Here is a 19,046-nt window from a genome sequence, read left to right on the forward strand (position 1 = left end):
GAATGAAGAAGAACTGGTCTTCAGAGAATGCATGGCAGACGGTGTCCTCTAGGAGGGGAGGCAGGACAAGACACAAAGAAGCCTACAGGATAGAGGACCCCTGTTTGGGCTAAGTGAAATTAACTGACCCTCTCTCTCTAGGGAGAGGACTCATAGAAAGCATTCAACAAGATGGCTCTAGATACAGAGTAGACCGCAGAGGCATTCGGGGCCTTAACCTCTTTACATATGGCCAAGGCATGATGTTCTGGACAACAATTGATGATGGTAGGTGTTAATTCTACATCTGATTGTCTTTGTGATCTGAATTGACTCCTGGGTATCTAAAGCAAATCTGCTACTGCTTAGCACTCATCTTTGGCAGTGTCTTTCTTTCGCAGAATGGCTAAGTAACTTCCCTGATCTAACATGTATGTATAACAGGGATTCTAAGATTTGGGGGAGCTTTTACTTTTTTGGTTATTCTTTATATATGAATATGCTTAATCCCATTCTGCCTTTCATAGGAGGCTCTTGGCTTTAGAGGACACCATGGTATGGTGCAGAGGGAACTGGGCCAGGAATTGGAATGAGGTGGTATAACTGCCCTGTCAGTTAGTAGCTGTAATCCCTTACCTGTAAAATGAGAACAGTATCTGTCTCAGGGGACTAAACACACATGAAAGTGCTGGGTGCATTACAGAGCATTCTGTACTTGCAGGATGATTGTTCTAAACCACAGTGCTCTTATATATTGTTTCTGGCTAGAGTCTAGATTTGGTGAAACTGGAAAATGCTGTTTAAAATAAATCTATCTCCTTCTATTTGCAAAGGCTGGTCCATTGATCAGTTGGGCTGACCACATTAGAATTGCAAAAACAAGTTGTCAGATCCTACCCCAGAGACGCTAACTTATTAGTTATATGGTGAGATCTTTGCCATCTATTTTAAGATGCCCAGGCGAATTCTTGTTGTGGATAAGCCATTTGCAGAAATGTTGTTCCAGAACAATGTTTAAAATCATTACCCATCAATTGTATGGGCTGCATTTAAATGTCTCGTATCTAAATTTTCTATCTTTATATATCTGGACATATATGAATGTGCTTAACATAACTTACACCTGACTTTATTTTCGAGAAAGGCTGGCTGTTTTTATTTATTTTGAAGCTTCTTCCCAGAAAGAAGATTTAGAAAAACACGTCTCTTCTGTAAAACTCTTGTTATTCAACTGGAGTTTATGCAGATGAGAGACAGTTTTCCTACTGAGCAATGTTCTTCATCCAGGAAACTGTCTTAAGATAAAATTTCACTTTTGTTGATGATTGGTCACTGGCTTCTGTTTCAGCTCAAATCACTAACGTTTGGTACAGCAAGGCAGAACTTGTAGAAAACCGGTGGTTCCAAGTAGACCAGAAGATTGTGGATTTAAAAGTTTATAGTAAACTTAATCAACAGGGTAAGCAAGCTTGCAGTGATTATAGCACCGAAGTCTACTGAGTTTCCCCATGAAGAGGGTACTCCATCTTGCAGTAGCTCCTTGAAATATCTTTGTGTTTCCCATTAAATTAAAATATTTCTCTGGCAGATTCCTATAGATCTGCATAACCCTCTTGTCTTTACCCAGTTACATATAGTCTGATTCTGCTATATAACTAGTCCTGTTACTTATCTAGGAGACACAACGGTAAAAATTTGGAGCTGGGGTTTGGTATACTTGGGTTCTGTTTTCAGTTCTGTTATTGTGGACTGAATTACAGCTGAGCTATAATTGAAGTCCCCTTTTAGCTCTAAGGTGGAACTAGTCTACATTGTACTCATTGTCCTTTCTATCTACTTGTGATGTTAACTAATCCTTGAGCTATCAACTTGGGGGTGCTCAGATGTTTTTCTCCACCTTGCTTATAGAGACAGATGGAGTGCCTACCTGAAAGTTTGGGGAGGATGATGATGGGCTTGGTTAAAGTAGTCATAGGTGAAATCTGTTCCTAGTTGAGATTAACACCAACAATGTGGGCTCAAATAATTAGCCACACTTCCCGCTACCGTGTATGGTGAATCTATTAGTCTTAAGGGAATACTGCTCCATTGCTTTGTTTTTGAAAGCTAAAGCTTATAAACTGCTGTTAGTCATGCTTAAACTCCGGAAGTCTTGGCTCTGTGGAGAGAACCTTTTTAGCATTCCTCAGTGTGACAAATTGTCACCCAAGTGATAATAATCTGTGGCTTAGTTCTGAGAAGCAGAAAGAGGGTCCCTGTCACAGTTAAAGTAGGTTTTATCTGCACTACATACATATCTATTCCTCACTTCCTGGAATATCTCAAGAGGTGAAACCTCACTAGAAGTTAAAGCTTAAGATATAACCCTTGGAGAACTATGAGAAGCTATAAATGGCTGACAATCAGACTTTTTTTCTTCCCCCATCCCTCACCGTCCACCTCTCGCAATCACCAATCTATTCTCCCTATCTATGACTCTTAGAGGGATAATTGAGACCACACCCTCCCTGTTTTCATCTAAAGAGAGCTTTATTTCTAAGGCCCTTCTTGTTCTGATGTTGGATACTTGGTGTGAGGAGAGAAGAGAACTCACAATGGGGTCTTGAATGAGCCAGACGTCACCTCAATTTCTCTTAAGCCAGTCCCTGTCTGAACTCCTAGGCTTCTAAAGCCATCCTAATCCATGAAGAAGAATGAGCAATCACAGGCTACCTAGTCGACTAAAAGGAATTAAATTGAAGAGCTGTCTATACTGGGAAAAACATCTGGGTCTGGTAACTCGGATAGTCTGTTTGCAGAAAATTTGCAGAAGACGCTTCTGAAACGATCTAAATCAATATTTTTTGGGGGGGCCGGGGATCCACAGGTAGTAACAGCTGCTCAAAAGACAATGGAGGATGTAGCCATATTTGTTTACCAAACCCTGAAGGACAGACTTGTAAATGTCCCCGTGGGTACTACTTGGCCGACACAAACAAATGTATTGAAGCTGCCCAATGCGCTGCACCATTACAGTCCTGTAAGGATGGCCAGAAATGCATTCCCATGGAGCAAGTGTGTGATGGTCGTGCAGACTGTCTGGATGGATCTGATGAAACGGGCTGTGAGTAACTCCTACCCAGGACCCATTATTCCTCATCATGAATAATTTACTTTTAGTAATATCTATTTCTGCAACATTCCTCAAACTTTTATCCTCTAAACTGTTACCTTGTTATCACTGTGTACTCTTTAAACTGAACAATATGAAACTTCTAACTATGGGCAATTGCATATAGATTTTGTGGACTCCTTGTGGAAAGCTAATATGCCTTCTGATTCGATTTTAGAATAGACAATATGATAGTGAGCTCCAAAGAACTGGATAGTTTGTATGTTGTCTAAAAGAGCAGTCATTTAACGTAGATTTGATTCAGTCCATTTAAACTGATCACACAGTGAGCACAGCCCAGGGGAAGGGGGTTGGGCAAACTATTTGACCTGTCTTGATTTCCCCTTTTTGATGTAGAAAATAGTGTTTTCTACCTTACAGAGTTAAGGAATACAGAGAATGTGTATAAAGTTGTCATATTAGGACAGAACACTGTCACTTAGTACTTAAATGCTAGCTGTAGATGGTTGTTATAGAAATACTGTGCCCAATAATTTCTTCCTGGAAAGGTGTTGTCATGGCCAGTCAGCTGAGTGATGATAATATCTAATTCTGCTGTAACGACCATCCTCTAATTCTAAAGCTACAGCTCCATTGGTAACCAAGTCACATAAGCTGTAGAACTGAAGAGACAGTGGGCTCAATATTGAAACTGGTCATAACCATTAAAGAAAAAGATTTGGAAAGGGAATCTTAGAGTGAAGAGTTCTCATTGACTTCTCAATTTAAATTCTCGTCTTCCTAAAACCTGCCTAGCTGGAAGACCAGTTATTACCTCTAATCACTTCTTCTTCACTAGGAAACATAATGGAAATTGATTCCCAGAGTTGATTCTATGGTCTGGCAGAGGAGAGTGGTTTCCTTGAAAGCCCTGTGTAGCAGTGACTCAAGGAAGGGGGGTGGGCGTCAACGAGTGAGAAATTTATCACCTTCACCACCTGGTTTTAAAACTCAACCAGAAATCTCACATACCTTCACTTTCTCTCCCATTCCCGATGACCTAGGCCCAAGAGTTGGCTCTGCTCCTTAATAATTACTTCACTCTGACGTTTACATGAAACTTCTTAAAAGTTAGACTGGCTTCCTCTGGATACACCTTACTTACCATCAAAGAGTAGAAATACTCCTATGGTACCAACTTAAGGTGGAGACCAAGAATCAGTTTTACTGCTAATAGTGCTATCATCCCTCCTGGTACTTTGGTCTTCAGTGTTCATATGAGGAATAATACTTGTGCCAACAATGGTGGAGAATATGGTGAGATGCCTTAAAAACAAACTTAACTTTTGGATTCCTCTTTGGCTAGAAGCACCCTGTTGCCTACTCCGCACCTTATGCATGCCCTCCCACCACTGCCACCAAATCCAGTTCAATATTTGCAACTTGTAGACCTTGCTAAGACTATCATTTACTCGGACTTAAAAAAATTAAAATGTTTCCAGATAAACTTACATCTTAAAAATCTTTCTGGTCTAGGTATTTGCTCCTTAGATCTACCACACTAATCCTTATAGAATAAGATATTTTTGTAAAGGATGGAATCTACCTTGGCTAAAACTGTGCATACCATCATTTAAAAAGAGATTGGTATCATAGACTACACTAGTCCCGAAACCCAGCATTTTAAGTGCCTTAAGATATGCAGGTTTTTTATATAAGCTTTTAATAGTTTTTTGTTTGGCCAAGAGTAATAGTAGTGATTATGATTTCGTAAATTCAAACTGATCTGGTTAAGTCTGCTAGAATTCTTGATGTTGTGAAATACAATCGTGTCACCTAACAATGGGGATGTGTTCTGAGAAATGTGTTGTTGGGCAATTTCAACCTTGTGCGAATGTCATAGATGTACTTACGCAAACCTGGATGGTATAGCCTACTACACACGTAGTTTTATGGTACTAACCTTATGGGACCTCCGTCGCATGTGTGATCTGTCATTGACTGAAACATCATTATGTGGTACATGTATATAGAGCCACACTCATGCCTACTATTTTGTAGGTACCTATCCAGATAAAACCCATTCAACACCAACACCTAAAAAGCCAGAGGCTGGAAAAAGATTGACTCCAAAAGCTGCCCACTCTCTCCAGGCTCCCGAGTCCACCAAGGCTGGCTATCAGGATCCAGAAGGGATGAATTATCCTGTCAGGAGAACACTAAACCCTCTGATTCCTGCTAGAGAAAGCAAGACCTCAGACACCAAGGAAAGAGGGGCATCTGTTCGGCCCAAAGACTCACAGATGTCAAAACATTTGCCCTGTAGCAGCGATTTCTGTAATGGGCGGGGAATCTGTACCATGGAAGGTGAGCTGAGAAAATGCAGCTGTCTGATGGAATATGGCGGAGAGTTCTGCGAAGAGGCAGTGCGCGGACCTGCCCCTGGCGACATCGCCCTCAGCTTAATCATTACCTTATCAGTTGTTCTGGTGGCTCTGGGAGCATACGTATATTTCAAAAGAGAACACGAATTTAAAAGGTGAGCTGCTATGAATGTCCTCATGGGAGAGTTTTACTCCAAAGAAGGCTTATAAAATAGGATTAAAATAAGATTAATTGGGGTTGGAGGTGTGAGTCCACTCTAGAAATTTGCCCTCTGAGGATGGAGTTAGGTGATGAAGCAGCTAAGATGCATCATGCTGTTAGATGATCTGGAAAAATAATAATTGGGACCATCTCTTTGAGTGAGACCTGGGGCAAACAATATTATTGTAAGGGGCACATAAAGTGTGCCTCAACAGCAGTCAGTGGCACAATCTCGGATGAAGTGAGAAGGTTCCTTTCCAGTGAGGCAGGGTTAGTGCCAATGACTGTGTGGAGGAAAAATTTGTTAGGAGGTGTATTAGTTTGTTAGGGCTGGAGTAACAAATACCACTGACTGGGTGTCTTAAACAATATAAATGTATTTTCTCACAGTTCTGGAGGCTGGAAGCCTGAAATCAATCTGTCAGTAGTGTTGGTTTCTTCTGAGACTGAGGGTTGGTTTCTCCTTGAATCGTGGGTGCAGACTTCCTGCTGTGTCTTCACATGTCTTCCATCTGTACGTCTGCGTCCTCATCTCCTCTTCTCATAAGGATGCCAGTCGTATTAGATTAGCGCCCAAATTAATGATTTCATTTTAACATAATTAACCCCTTTAAAGACCCGATCTCCAATTATGGTCACATTCTGAGATACTGCAGGGTGAAGATTTCCACATATGAATTTGGAGGGGACACAGTTCAGCCCATAACAGGAAGTGAAATAAAGAAACTCAGGAAAGATTTAAGGCAAAAAGCATTAAGTTTTGTCTATGAGCTAGCGAGTCATTGGATTAAAGAGACAAACAAGGACAACAGAATGGTGATTTAGAGTAGGAATGATGACAAAATACCTTTAGAGTTGGAAGATACAGTAACCGAAGAAACTGATTAAACTGATTACATAAACATATTGTGAAGGGACATTATAGGGAAAGTTACATCTCTGTCCAGGCTTCACTTCACTGATGGAAAAAAAGGCCGGGAGAAATGATATATCTTTGCCTCAAGGAACGCTATTTAATAGCTAACTGGTTAGTGTTAGGATCAACTGGGATGCTACCCTCGGGCTTCTGGTTATCAACTCAGGTCTTTCTACTACATTAAACTGCTTTCTTGACTCACCTGTGTCCAGTTGCCACTTACCTATCCTTGGATTCAGTTCTCATTGACTCTAATTACCTAGGTTCCTTTAATTGAGAAGATATATCAATTTGAAAGTGAAGTGAATGCCTAGTAAATCATAATTGACTCAAGTGTTGCCCATTCTAGGTCATTTGCTTTATTAAAGAGACAGTGAAAACAGGGCATAATTCTCATAACAATAATTTTTGATAGGGGATGAGTTGGCCATTTCTAACGATAGCCCAATCTCAGCTTCTGCCTCAAGAAACAACTCTTTTGACTTTGTTTCTTTGATTTCTAGAAACAGTACAGCATCATCGAGAAATTCGACCTGCTATAAAGAAAGTGACCAAGAAGAAGTAAATCTAATGAATAGTGAGACTTTTGTCAATGAAGCCTATGATGAACAGGTATGCCTAGGAAGTGTCTTTGAGGAAAAAACAGATTGTGAGACACAGTTAAAGAACACGCCATCTGGAAAATCCTCGCTGGGTGAAAGTAGGCAGTGTTAACTTCAAGAGCTTTTTGTCATTGGCAAATGATGCTATTATGTATATCAAATGAATACTCAGTATCTTTTTTGACTTTAGACTCTATTCAGTCTTTAGTTGTTCAAACCAAAGTGAAACATGCATGAAATAGTAATCAAGAAAGTCAGCTTTGGGAGGCCTTCCAGAGGGGCTCAATCCTATCATGAGGTGGGATCTTATTAGGGTTAGTTGCAGTCACCCCTAAAATTTACATCCCCTTGTAATCTCTATCTGCTCTGAAGCTCAACCATAACTGTGTTTTTGCCTTGTTTTAATGTCGTCTGTGTTCTCTAACTTCAAGTCTTTCTTCCTACAGGAATTGTTAACCTCTTTACAGACTGACTAACCTGGTAAAGCAGGAGCTGAAACATCTCAATAAAAATTGTTTACACGTTTCATGGTGTACTGTTTGAACTTCTGTAACAGTTTGTCGTAAATGATTATTTATTAAAATAACTGCTTTTTAAATTGGAGGAGGTTATCCGGTTTTGTGAGTGTTGAAAAACTGACTATTTATAGGGTCAGATTTCAGTACAATCTCTGTGTAATTTAGATTATTATTTATCCACAGGAGCTTTCTAATCCCAGAGCGCCTGGCCCAGTACTAGTCAGAAGTTCTGCCTTTGAATCTTGGCTCTGACACTAACTTTGAGCTAGTTAATCTCTCTGAACCTGTTTCCCCATTTCACAAAGAGGAATGATCTCTCTTGAATCTTCACCTGTTAGGATAGAGGTCCAGTTTCTGCAGTGTAGCAAATGTTCGAGTGTTCCTTACCCCTCCTTCTCTCAGATACATTTTAGTGCAATTTCTCACTTTTGCTGAAAATTTATAAAACTGTTTTTCTTATGCTCCATTTGAGTCTAAAACTCTGTACAGGTGAACATACTTTCCAGATGTAGCTACTCAGACAAATGATTTGTCTAAGACTTCCTTGAAGGGAAGTGGGCGGATACTGTGGGCAGCAACACACAGAGTTATAGGCATGGACCAGGATTCGTCTCAACTAGCTCTTGCCTGCTGGGGAAACATGCAGATGTGACTTTGGTCCCAAAGCCCCTTGGACTGCAAAGACCTCTGCTTGTCTTCCTGGATCACACTTTATTCACACCCACATAAGGAATCAAGGGCATTGAATCTGTGTTGGGAGATAGGTAACAAAGCAGAAGTGTGGTCTAAAATTCTATAGCAGCAATCTTGGGCAAATCGCTTAATCAGGAAACTGATTCCCCAATGATAAAAATGGCATTAACAGAACCTGCAGCAGGCCAGTTGGGCACTGAATGAAAATACAAAAATACCTGTACACTACTTAGCATAGTACTTGAGACTGAGAACATGAGTCCAAATTCTGATAAACAACTTGATGTGGCAGACGCTTCTTGCTTGGATCTTTTCTAGACTATGCTTATTTAGTTCTTGCAGAATGAGTCTGTGTGGGCTGCCAAGCATACAGAGAAGCCCGAGGCTTATCACTGTGGGGTATAGGACATTAAATAAACTGTGCTCTGCAATCACATAAAAATTCCCAAGTACACATCAACTTGACCTGAAGAACAAATGCTGGGGGCTCCGCCTTTCCTGAGCCTGGGAGATGCATGAGAATCATTCAGTTGCCTCAGGGGTTCAGCTATATTTGACAGAAACCATTTTAGCAACACATACCTCAGACCCCTCTCACGCACAGGCTGAGTCTTAAGTTTCTCTGGCTACTTCCAGAGAGCCATCCTCACTGTCAAGTTTGCCCTTGGCAAGGCTCTGCCTTTCTCTGCGCAAAAGTGCATCACAACGGCACACAGAAATGCAGCTGGAAAGCATGCACGAGTGATGTACAACAGTATCACTACTTTCTCAGGACTGTTTGAGCTGCTGCCTTTGTCTCCTCTAGCCACACTTCCGGGACTTGTGCTCTGGCTAGCTCAATGTACTTCCCAGGTGCTCCGCTGACAAGTTACTCCAGCCCCACCCTTCTACTCTTCCACCCTGCTTCCTGTTTGGGCCCCAGAAAAACTTCCTCTCTTCTCTTCCCGAGAAAAAGAGCTGACTGCAGCCAACTCTAGTATGTCTTGATGCACCTCCTCTCCCTAGCCCCTGCCCCAGGCTTACGTAATCTTTAATCTTGGCCTCTTATGAATGTATGCCTAAGTATTATCCCACTTGAATCTAGTTTAACATCCTGTTATGCTTTCCCTATTCAAGAATTTACAAAACACACTGAATGTCCCTGTCACCAGAAAGACTTAATTTTATAAATGGATACTTAAGATTTTATACTTAATTCTTAACCATCCCTACCCCCTAAATTGGTTTTAATATGTCAATTTAATAACCTTATCTATTTGTAGCAATGGCACGTTATCAACAATAAGAGCCTTCTATTGTGATAATCTCTATATTAGGTGTTCATTTCTTACTTAATTTCTCTCCACCTAATAGATGGAGTGATAAGCCTAGAGCAGATATAAAATTTTCTTTTCCTTATAGAAACTCAACTTCTGTAACCTGGTAAGAGGTTTAAGTTTTCTTCTGGAAGAATAAGGAGCTTTGGAAAAGTTAATTGGTTCATGCTTTAGGCACAAAGAGACCTACACAAAATTTGACCTTTTGTGTCTATTGTTAGGAATTAAGAGTTAAATAAAGCACTTTATCCTTATTCTCTTTGGGAAACAAACAAGGGAGGGATCACACTTTATCAGGCTAATAGCTTCTTTAGGAGGGAATACAGTCTGGAGCAAATTCAATGTGTTTTATAGAATGTTTTCAGAATCAAATATAAACAATTTGAATTATGAATAGCTGGTGAGGAACATTCTATTCTGCCAACGTATAGACAGCCCCATGAGGCTGAGAAAGATATTAGAACCTCAGAGCCTCATCCTATCCACAGAGAGCTGGAAAAAGTTAGTAACCAGGATCTCTCCCCCTATACCCACCCCACATCTTCACTCTGATGTCCCTAAAAGGAAGGGCTGCCATTCATCTCTTTAAGACCCTCAGGATCTTCCTTATATATCATCCACTCAGTTTAAATTCCATTAATGATTTGGCCAAGGCCTGTGTTTGTTCATCCTCATTACTCTCTCCCATGTGTACCCGAAACTACTCCTTTCACCCATCAGCATAGAGGTATTGTATTTGAACATAAGCTTTGAATGTTCAAATGTGTAATTTTCTTGATGTACTTTCTCATTTGACCTCTAAATTGAAGGTAAGGGCATAGATGGTTTCTGTTTATTTTTAGTTGTAGAATGGGTGCTAACACTTCTTTAGTGCCTGTGAGGAATTTAATAAGTTACCTCTAAAAGCTGTTTCTCTACGCAAGTGCTTCCTCACCTTACACACAACTTGCCATGTACATAGAAAGTAATTTGTGGCCTGAGGTCACTGGCCCGAAACCCAGGGGTGGGAGTGGTGCCAGCCCTGATATCAGTTCCCCTAAGTTAAACCCAGCATATATGGGGTTAAAACCAAAGCACTCTTTCCCTGCTTACTCCCTGGTTCCCTGGCTCCAGAATCCACTATATGCCATGGAGACGGACAGCCAAGGACATCAACCTGGATTCCTTATCACCTCCTCCTCCTCCCTGTAAGCGGCATCCCAAGGCCAAACTCAGGCTGATGGGAAAGCTCTGACCAGCAAGGCCACTGACCACGCCCCACCCCCCCAAGAGCCACATTCCTCACAAAACTTTAAAACCCCTCGCCTCCCATCTTTCAGGGAGCCGAGACAAAACAAGACAAATTTGAGGGCTCACTCTCATCTCCCGGCTGATATAATCCAAAATCAAAACCTTTTCCTTGCCATAAGCCTCGTGTTCCAGTTTTTATTTGGCCCCTCTTGTGTGGTGGATAGGGAACCTATGTTTGTAGGTGCTAACAATTTGGTGAGCCAGCCAGGAGGCTCTTGCCCCTGGCTCCATGGCCCCAGACTGACTGGGATTTCCTGGGAAGCAGTCCAGCTGCTGCCTAGGTGCTTTGCCCTAGGGACTGTCCCCAGCACTTTCCATCTGGCCTGGCACCACTGACCCTAGGCACATTTCTTATGGCAAGGAAACAGGTTCTAGATTTGTTTGTCTGTTCTTCTGGTGAATCAATGGACTCCATCTGAAATAGGGTAAGTCACCTTGGGGACACCTGTGAACTTCCTTCCCCTCCTCTGGGGTCCCTTCCATTTATGGAGGGGCTATCTGGGGTCCTTTCTATTCACAGAGGGACCATCTGGGGTCCCTTCCATTCACTGAGGGGCCATCTGGGTTTCTTTCCATTCAGAGAGGGGCCATCTGGGGTCCTTTCGGTTCATGGAGGGGCCATCTGGGCCCACATTTGGAGCAGGAACAGTTGTAGGACTTTCTGCCGTAAATCTGAGACACGGTTCACTGGTGTCTGGCTTTTCTGTGTCTGGATCTGTGTGTCTGTCTGTTTCTGTGTATCAGAATGGGAAACATGCTGTCTGTGCCCAAGCAGAGCCCATTGGGTCTGGTTCTGAGTAAATGCTCTAATTATAGTTATAAGCCAATGTCTAAAGGGGATGATTTTCTTTTGTAACACTGTATGGCCACAATGTTCTTTAAACTCTGGAGAGAAAATGGCCAGACAATGGATCCTTAAGTTGGAAAATTTTTAGAGTGCTCTCACCATAAAGAGCTGTTTTATTAGTACCTATGAAAGGACCAAATTAAAAGGAAAATACAATGACTAGTCTTACAAACTTAATCAGACTTGGGGTCTCAGCTTCTTCTTGTGGTTTTACATGTGCTTATGAAAATATTAAGTTAACAAAAAGAAAACAGAAAGGGAATTGTCACAGAACTCACCCCAACAGGATGGAAATCTTTAGCTAGTTATTAAAGGGTAAAATGGGATCAATAGAACAGACATAAAGTTAAGACAAAGGTTTTATTAAAACACTGCCTAAAGTTGAATGGGCTAAAGGGATCCCGCTTTTGGCCCCCGAACATTAAAGGACATCAGACAGGCCTGTTCTATTCACCCCAGTTTGAAAAAATTTAAAAGGTCAGGAGGCTGAAATCACAGTGAGAAACCTGACCAGCAATTGTTTGGGACAACAGTTAGGCTGCTCAGGTTTATAAGACTACAAAGATTAAAGTGTTTAGGGGCTGGCCCCGTGGCTGAGTGGTTAAGTTCATGTGCTCCGCTTTGGCGGCCCAGGGTTTCCGGTTTGGATCCTGGGCACGGACATGGCACTGCTCGCTGGGCCACACTGAGGCAGTGTCCCACATGCCACAACTAGGGGGACCCATGGCTGGAATGTACAACTATGTATTGGAGGGATATGAGGAGGAAAAGCAGGAAAAAAAAAAAAAAAAGATTGGCAACAGTTGTTAGCTCAGGTGTCAATCTTAAAGAAAATAAAAAAAAAGATTAAAGTGTTTAAGCTAATATTATATGAAGAGGTTATGTCAACTTTGCCTGGATGTTTTCTTTGGGAATGGATGTTATGTCTAGCTAGAAATGCTTTCCCTACATAATAATGTAATGCCAGAACTTGCTAATGGAATTCTAATATAAGTTATAACTAGAAGTATAAGAGTTGGAAAAATTAAGATAAGGTTTTGTAAAAATTGGTATATTTAAATCAGCTTTATATAAAATGATTATATCTCTTTTGCCTGATTGTATTATAGATTATATTGTGGGGATAAACATTATGTCTCACTGGGGGACGTTTCCCCTGCCTGATATTGTAAGAGCATATAAATCCACCATTCAGGCAACATTAATTAAACATACTAAAGGAGATCTCACTTTAAAATGGCCAAAATGGGGCAATTTCAGTTTACCCAAACTGGTGTATTTACATATGCAATTGGAAAAACCCAGCTACAACAACTGGAAGCCTCTTTTAATCAGTTGAGGCTTCTAAATAAAATCAGGAATACTTTACTGCCTCTTTAAAAAAATAAATAAATAAAATATGCCAGCAGCCAAAGCCAAATCTGCTGCTCCTCTCTCTTCTCTCACTGAGATTCACCACTTCAACTCCCCCGAAATTCCTGATCTAAAATTAAGCAAATGAAAATAAGCAAACTTTTGAGACAATTTGGAATTGTAATGGCCATTCTGGGGAAGATCTGTCTCAGATGAGTCCACCTTAGGGGTCACCCTTAAAAGACATGATTCTAAATCTCTCCTAACGAAACGCAGTCTCTAATATACAGAAACTTTTAAAAAGCAAAGTTATTTAACGTGATATAAAATGACCTTTGGTAAATAAAAGCCTGTTTAAGTTTGCTGGTTTGATTTAAAATAGGCATGTCCCCTGAGTTATCAGCATTGGATGTGATGCAGAAATGAGCTCATGTTTTCTCTGTTACAAAATTTGTCAGCAAGAGTAATAACAGAATAATAGCTGATTTTGTTTAATGTCTGATGAGGTTTTGATAGACGATCTAAATATCATTGTTGAAAACAGGTAAATTAAATAGATGTAAAAAGATAATAGGTTTTTGGAGAAACTTTTTAACAATAATTACGTTTTATGGTCTGTGTACTTAAAAAACAGCTTCCAAAATCTTCTTGGAAACAAACTTTATAGCTTTACTAAGTTAAGTTAAATAATAACAGTTTATTGGGTATCTAGGTCATTTCCACATAAGATAAAATATTAAAAGTTGATTAGTAAGCATAGATTTGTCTGCCTTTGGTTTCTTATCTCAAAGAAACTGAAAGGTGCTCAGGTTTATCGATAAACATGTTTTATGCATATTGAGGAACTTTCTATGAAAAAACATATTTTTAAAAGGTCTGTGTACAAGAAAAGTAAAATGTATGTTTTCAGTTAAAAAGGTATAAAGAATGGAAATATTTTTGTTTGTTGAGTTAAGAAAGATAAATTTGTCTAAAGTACTGGGACAAATTCTGAATATAAAAAATAAGCGACAGAAGTTTTATGAAAGTAAAACCCTGAAGAGTTTTATGTATGGTCAAGTTGGCTGAGATGAAAAAACATTTAATTAAGTAAACAAATTTATATATCAAAAGTAAACTGGTACGAAATTAAAACTGGGTCTTCTCTTTCTTAAAAAAAGGATAACTTTCCTGAACTTTTTATCTGCTCTTGATAAAAAGATTATAAAATTTTTTTTTAAAAACTATTTTTACTCTGTTTCCCTTTGACTGTTTCTGTTGTCACTTTGAATAGATACCAGAACATGGTTTCAGAGTCAGCGTTGTTACCTAGCTGAACAAATGTTTTGAACCTTTTAATATTTTTGACAAGCTCCCCCCCAAAAAATATTCAAGTCCTGAATAAAAGCTTTCTTTTGACCTGCAAGAGGGAGGAAAAGTTTCTCCTCTCAGCCTGAGGCAGAGTTTCCTTCCACGCCTCTTGCATACTATTATAGCAAAAGGAAGTTTGTATTTTTGAAAGGGAGTTCAGGGTTTACTTCTATTGATAGGGCAAAAACGGAATTCTAACTCTTGGCAACAAAATCTTATTCACCAGAGAGGAAGTGTTTTGAATGTAAGCCAGCGGAGAACAACTGAGAAGAAGGAAAAGTGAAAATATACAAAACACCAGTTTTGTTTGTTTTTATCAAGGCCTCCCTAGAAATATTTGGAATCACCATGCAGGCAAGATTCAGTCGATTCGGTACCTGCCCGAAACCCAGTAGCTTTATGTGTCTGCTAGGTCCTGACTTCTCAGGCCCCTAATCTCTGCCTTTTGAGGTGTTAGCTGAAAAAAAAGCACTGTTGCTTTTTTCTCCCTCTGGCTTTGTTCCCTAGGGCAAGTCCCCTCACTCTTCAAGGTGGCAGGCTCTCAAAGGTCCGATTATTTGCTGCCAGTTGGGATTGAAATTTGAGAGAGGCACAGTCTCAGGGAAAGCCTTGCAGCCCCCAAGTGGGAGCCATGAACCATCAGCATCTGCATTGCCTCCTGGGAACTAGTTGGGAAATCCATTCGGGGGCCTCATTGCAGACCCAGCCAATCAGAATTTGCATTTGAAAGAGATCCCCACCTGATATGACTCCACATTTAAGTTTGGTCGCAAAAAGATAGAGACAGGTGATTCCAGCACAAAATGGCAAGGGAAGTGAATCTATATTGTCCCTTCCACTGCTAGTGAGCAGCTTGTGCTGTTTAGTTATCAGCCCTTACTGAATTGAACGTCCCTACCTCTGAATTGGCCCCAACGGCAGGTTTTAAAGATGAGATTCAGTTCAGGTAAGGGTACCATTAAATCAACCACTTGGAATTAGGGCTTCCTGCTCATGGAACTCACAGCTGCCTCCCTGTGACTTTAGGCTCCACTGTTACAAGAGGAAAAGATTTCTAGTGTCACCTCACGTAGAAACTGGTGCGTCTAGTTTTTTCAACAATAGACTTGGCTTTGCACAGAAACAGCATGAACCTGAATGCAATCATGGATTTAAGTGGGGCCTATTGGCTTCTTTTAGTAATCTTATGCTAAGAGGTGCAAAGATCTGAGAGCTAGATTTCAGAAACAGTGCCTAGGCAACCAGGATATTGTTAGTAATGAACATTTAAACTCCCACAGGTTGCACAGGAGACAAAAAAGCTTTTGTAGGGGCCTGCCTAGTGGCGCAGTGGTTAAGTTTGAGGGCTCAGCTTCAGCAGCCTGGGGTTCATTCCGGGTGCAGATCTACACACCACTCATCAGGCCACACTGTGGTGGCATCCCACATACAAAATAGAAGAAGACTGGCACAGATGTTAGCTCAGGGCCAATCTTCCTCACCAAAAATAAAATAAAATAAAAAGCTTTTGTAAGTATACTGAAACTCTTGTTTTCAAATTTATAATTTATAAATAAGAGATATATACACCTGTACATTAACCTACTGTGATGAACAGATTCCATTTTCTACCAAATATTTGATCTGTAGTCTCTGTCCAGGGTGAGGTAGCCAAGAAATAGAACAGTAAAGCGTTAGTCCATTCATTCTCCTTCTGGCTTCTAGAAGAGAAACCTGGAGTGACCTCAAGAGTCACTTTCACACCAAAAATAAGTGATAAAGAAGATAACTGCTATTTATACATGAAGAAATGTACATAGGAGTTAATCAGCTTATTTCATTCCATAAAAGCCATTAAAGCTGCTGGTATTTGCTCGGCTCTACGTTTCAGAGCCTCATTCAAACATAGCCAGAAATATATTGGTCTCTTGAGAGTTTGCATGAAAATGAAGTATACAGCAGAAAAAAGTTGATAATTATACTGGTGCAAAGTTCATCGGCATCTCAGAATATTATTGTTTCAAGGTGTTAAATCGTTTTTGAGCTTCTATTTGCTGATTTGGACTTTTTGTTGTTATTGTCCCTGGTCCACACGATGCAAACGTCACCCTTCCTATACCTCCTTCAGCTAAAAGAAAAGCCTGTTACTCCTTAAGAGGACCCTAATTCCTCTGGGGAGGAAAGCTAAACTCTGTAAAAAAGAAAACCACATCCAACCTGAACTAATCGTCCACGGAGTCTAGTTTGGCCACAGGAGAGGAAGATCGCCTTCCAAACGAGTTACAGGAACGCGTCCGGGGCTCGCCTCCGAGGCAGGTGTTTCCAGGGGCCAGGTAACAGACAAGTTCATGGTCGGCCCCTGGTGGCGAGAGTCCTTCGCCCAGACAGCGTCTGGCCAGAGCAGGCTGCGGGGCGCCGCCTACAGGTCGGAGTCGCAGGGCAGCGAGCCGTGGCAGAGCCGGGTGCTGCGCGAGGAGGCGCTGTGGGAGTCGGCCGCCTTCTCCCCGTCGAGCGTGTCCTCCTCCGGGTCGCTGTGGGCCTTGGGCGGCGGCCGCGGCATGGGGAAGCCCACCTTGGCCGGGCCGGCGGCGCTGAGGTCGGCGGGCCGCGGCCGGTGCTGGCCCCCGCTGTAGTACTTGATGGCGGGCGTGAGCGCGGGCTCGGGCCAGTCCACGTGCACGGTGCTGATGCTGCTGCGGCGCTGGCCGCCCGAGGGCGCCTTGCGACGGCAGCGCTCCTCGCACCAGGGCGCGAAGCTGAGTGCCAGCGAGAAGCCGCCCAGCAGCAGCAGACAGCTGCCCAGGTAGCCCAGCACCAGGCTGTAGCTGACCTGCACCGTGACCGGGCTGGACGGGGCGGGCAGGACGGCGCGGTCCCCCAAGACGTGGTTGTACCAGGAGACCGGGATGAGGCTGAAGAGGCCCGCGGCAAAGAGCACCAAGCCGGAGAGGCCGGCCAGCGCGGAGCGGGGCTCTTCCTGCCAGCAGCGCACGCCGAGCGACGCCAGCAGCAGCCCCAGGGCCGTGATGGCCAGCGATGTGACCATGAGCCCCCGCGCCACGCGCACGGGCTCGGCCGCGAAGTAGCCCCAGTCGTCGGGCTGGCCGCACTCGCGCTCGCGGCTGCTCTGCTCGCGGCACATGTCCCACAGGCCCTGGTAGAGCACCACGTCCACCGGCTGGTTGAGGAAGCCCTTCACCAGCCGCCAGCCGGGCGTCAGCGTGCTGGTCAGGTTGAGCAGCAGCCCGCAGGGCGCGAATACCATGCCCACCGTCATCGCCACCGGCGTCCGCATCCCGGGCCGCCGCGCTCCCGCCGGACGGCGCACCTGCTGCCTTCTCCGCGGCCGCGGCCTCGCGATCGGGCCCTCGAACACCCGGAGAGCGCTCCGGACTCCGGTTCCCCGAAGTCAGCAGGGCGCCGGGCTCCTGCCCCCGCCCTTTCCAGGCCGCGCTTTGTCCCCACTCGGCCGCTCCGCCCTCCCGCTCGGCCTTAATCGAAACCAGCTCGCGGGCGGGTCTGACCGAAACCGTGGACCGAGTGCCAGCATCCAGGGGCGGCCGCCGGGGCCAAACCCGACCCGGGAGCAGGCGCGGGAGGGGCGAGCAAAAAGCGGCGCGCCCCCTCGCGCGGCCACCTCCCGGCTCCCCGCGGCCGGGGCGCTCCAGGACCGAGCAAAGGTCGCCCCGCCCCGGGCTCCCCGCGGGCCGGGCCGGCGGGGGCGGGGCTGGAAAGACGCGGCGCTGCGCGGGCTGCCGCGCCCGCTCCCCGTGCGCTCTTGCCCTGCTTCTCGCTGGATCTCGGCTGCTAAAGTGTTACTCCCGTCCTGGCCCGTGCGCCCTGCAGACCTAGCCTCTCCTTCGTCCACTCCCAGCGGGATGCGATGGCCCCTCGAAGCTCTAGGCTGTTGACTTGCAGCCACTCGTGGCCAAGTGGGCGGTGCCCCGCTTCCCGCGCCACCTGTGGCGCCGGGCAGGTGTGCGCGGAGGATCTACCTGGTCGAGTAACGTGTCCCAGAATGTTGCTTTTGTTTAATTTGTTTAATAAACCTTGCTTAGTGTGCTTAATAAGGTTCCATACTCCCGATTAAGTTTGACTCGAAAGAATCAAAGTTGGGGCCGGCCCAGTGGTTAAGATCACGTAGGGCTTCCAGAACGTGGGGCCCCCGATTCCACGTCCCCTGCGCGGTTCTAGCACTGTTCATCAGGTCATGCTGTGACGGCGTCCCACATAGAAGAACTAGAATGACCTACAAATATGTACTAGGGCTTTGGGGAGAATGAAAATAGAGGAAGATTGGAAACAGATGTTAGCTCAGGGCCAATCTTCCTTACCAAAAAAAAAAAAAAAAAGAAAAGGAAGGGAGGAAGAGAGGAAGGGAGGAAGGAAGAAAGAAAGGAAGGAAGGAGCAATGAAGAAAAAAATTTACCAAACACAAAAAGAATCAAAGTGAGTTACAGAGGATTTTATTTTACTTTTTTCAGCCAAATAGAAGACTTAAGCAGACAAAAAGAGAGGGTGTTACT

At 43.4% G+C, this 19,046-nt stretch overlaps 2 protein-coding genes across 6 annotated transcripts in view; one reads left to right on the forward strand and one right to left on the reverse strand.

The window, feature by feature from the left end:
* LOC124231604 (low-density lipoprotein receptor-related protein 1-like) overlaps positions 1–9,564 on the forward strand; it is a 45,227-nt gene extending 35,663 nt beyond the window's left edge. For 3 of the 5 annotated variants that reach the window (XM_046648383.1, XM_046648385.1, XM_046648386.1), the window contains 5 exons: positions 142–267; positions 1,328–1,438; positions 2,846–3,082; positions 5,132–5,609; positions 7,076–9,564. In XM_046648383.1, coding sequence (XP_046504339.1) covers positions 142–267; positions 1,328–1,438; positions 2,846–3,082; positions 5,132–5,609; positions 7,076–7,286 — 1,163 coding nt within the window. In that variant the 3' untranslated portion in view covers positions 7,287–9,564. Of the gene's footprint in view, positions 1–141; positions 268–1,327; positions 1,439–2,845; positions 3,083–4,134; positions 4,244–5,131; positions 5,610–7,075 lie in introns of those variants that run through there. The other 2 variants (XM_046648384.1, XM_046648387.1) reach the window with 2 other exon arrangements.
* A 7,231-nt stretch (positions 9,565–16,795) lies between these two features.
* Positions 16,796–17,953, reverse strand: CLDN23 (claudin 23). Its single transcript, XM_046648841.1, has one exon. It carries the CDS (start codon positions 17,813–17,815, stop codon positions 16,940–16,942), a length of 876 nt encoding a protein of 291 aa, XP_046504797.1. The 5' UTR covers positions 17,816–17,953; the 3' UTR covers positions 16,796–16,939.
* Positions 17,954–19,046: the final 1,093 nt, after the last annotated feature.

This window comes from Equus quagga, chromosome 22, assembly GCF_021613505.1.
Source record: "Equus quagga isolate Etosha38 chromosome 22, UCLA_HA_Equagga_1.0, whole genome shotgun sequence".
NCBI classification, from domain to species: domain Eukaryota; kingdom Metazoa; phylum Chordata; class Mammalia; order Perissodactyla; family Equidae; genus Equus; species Equus quagga.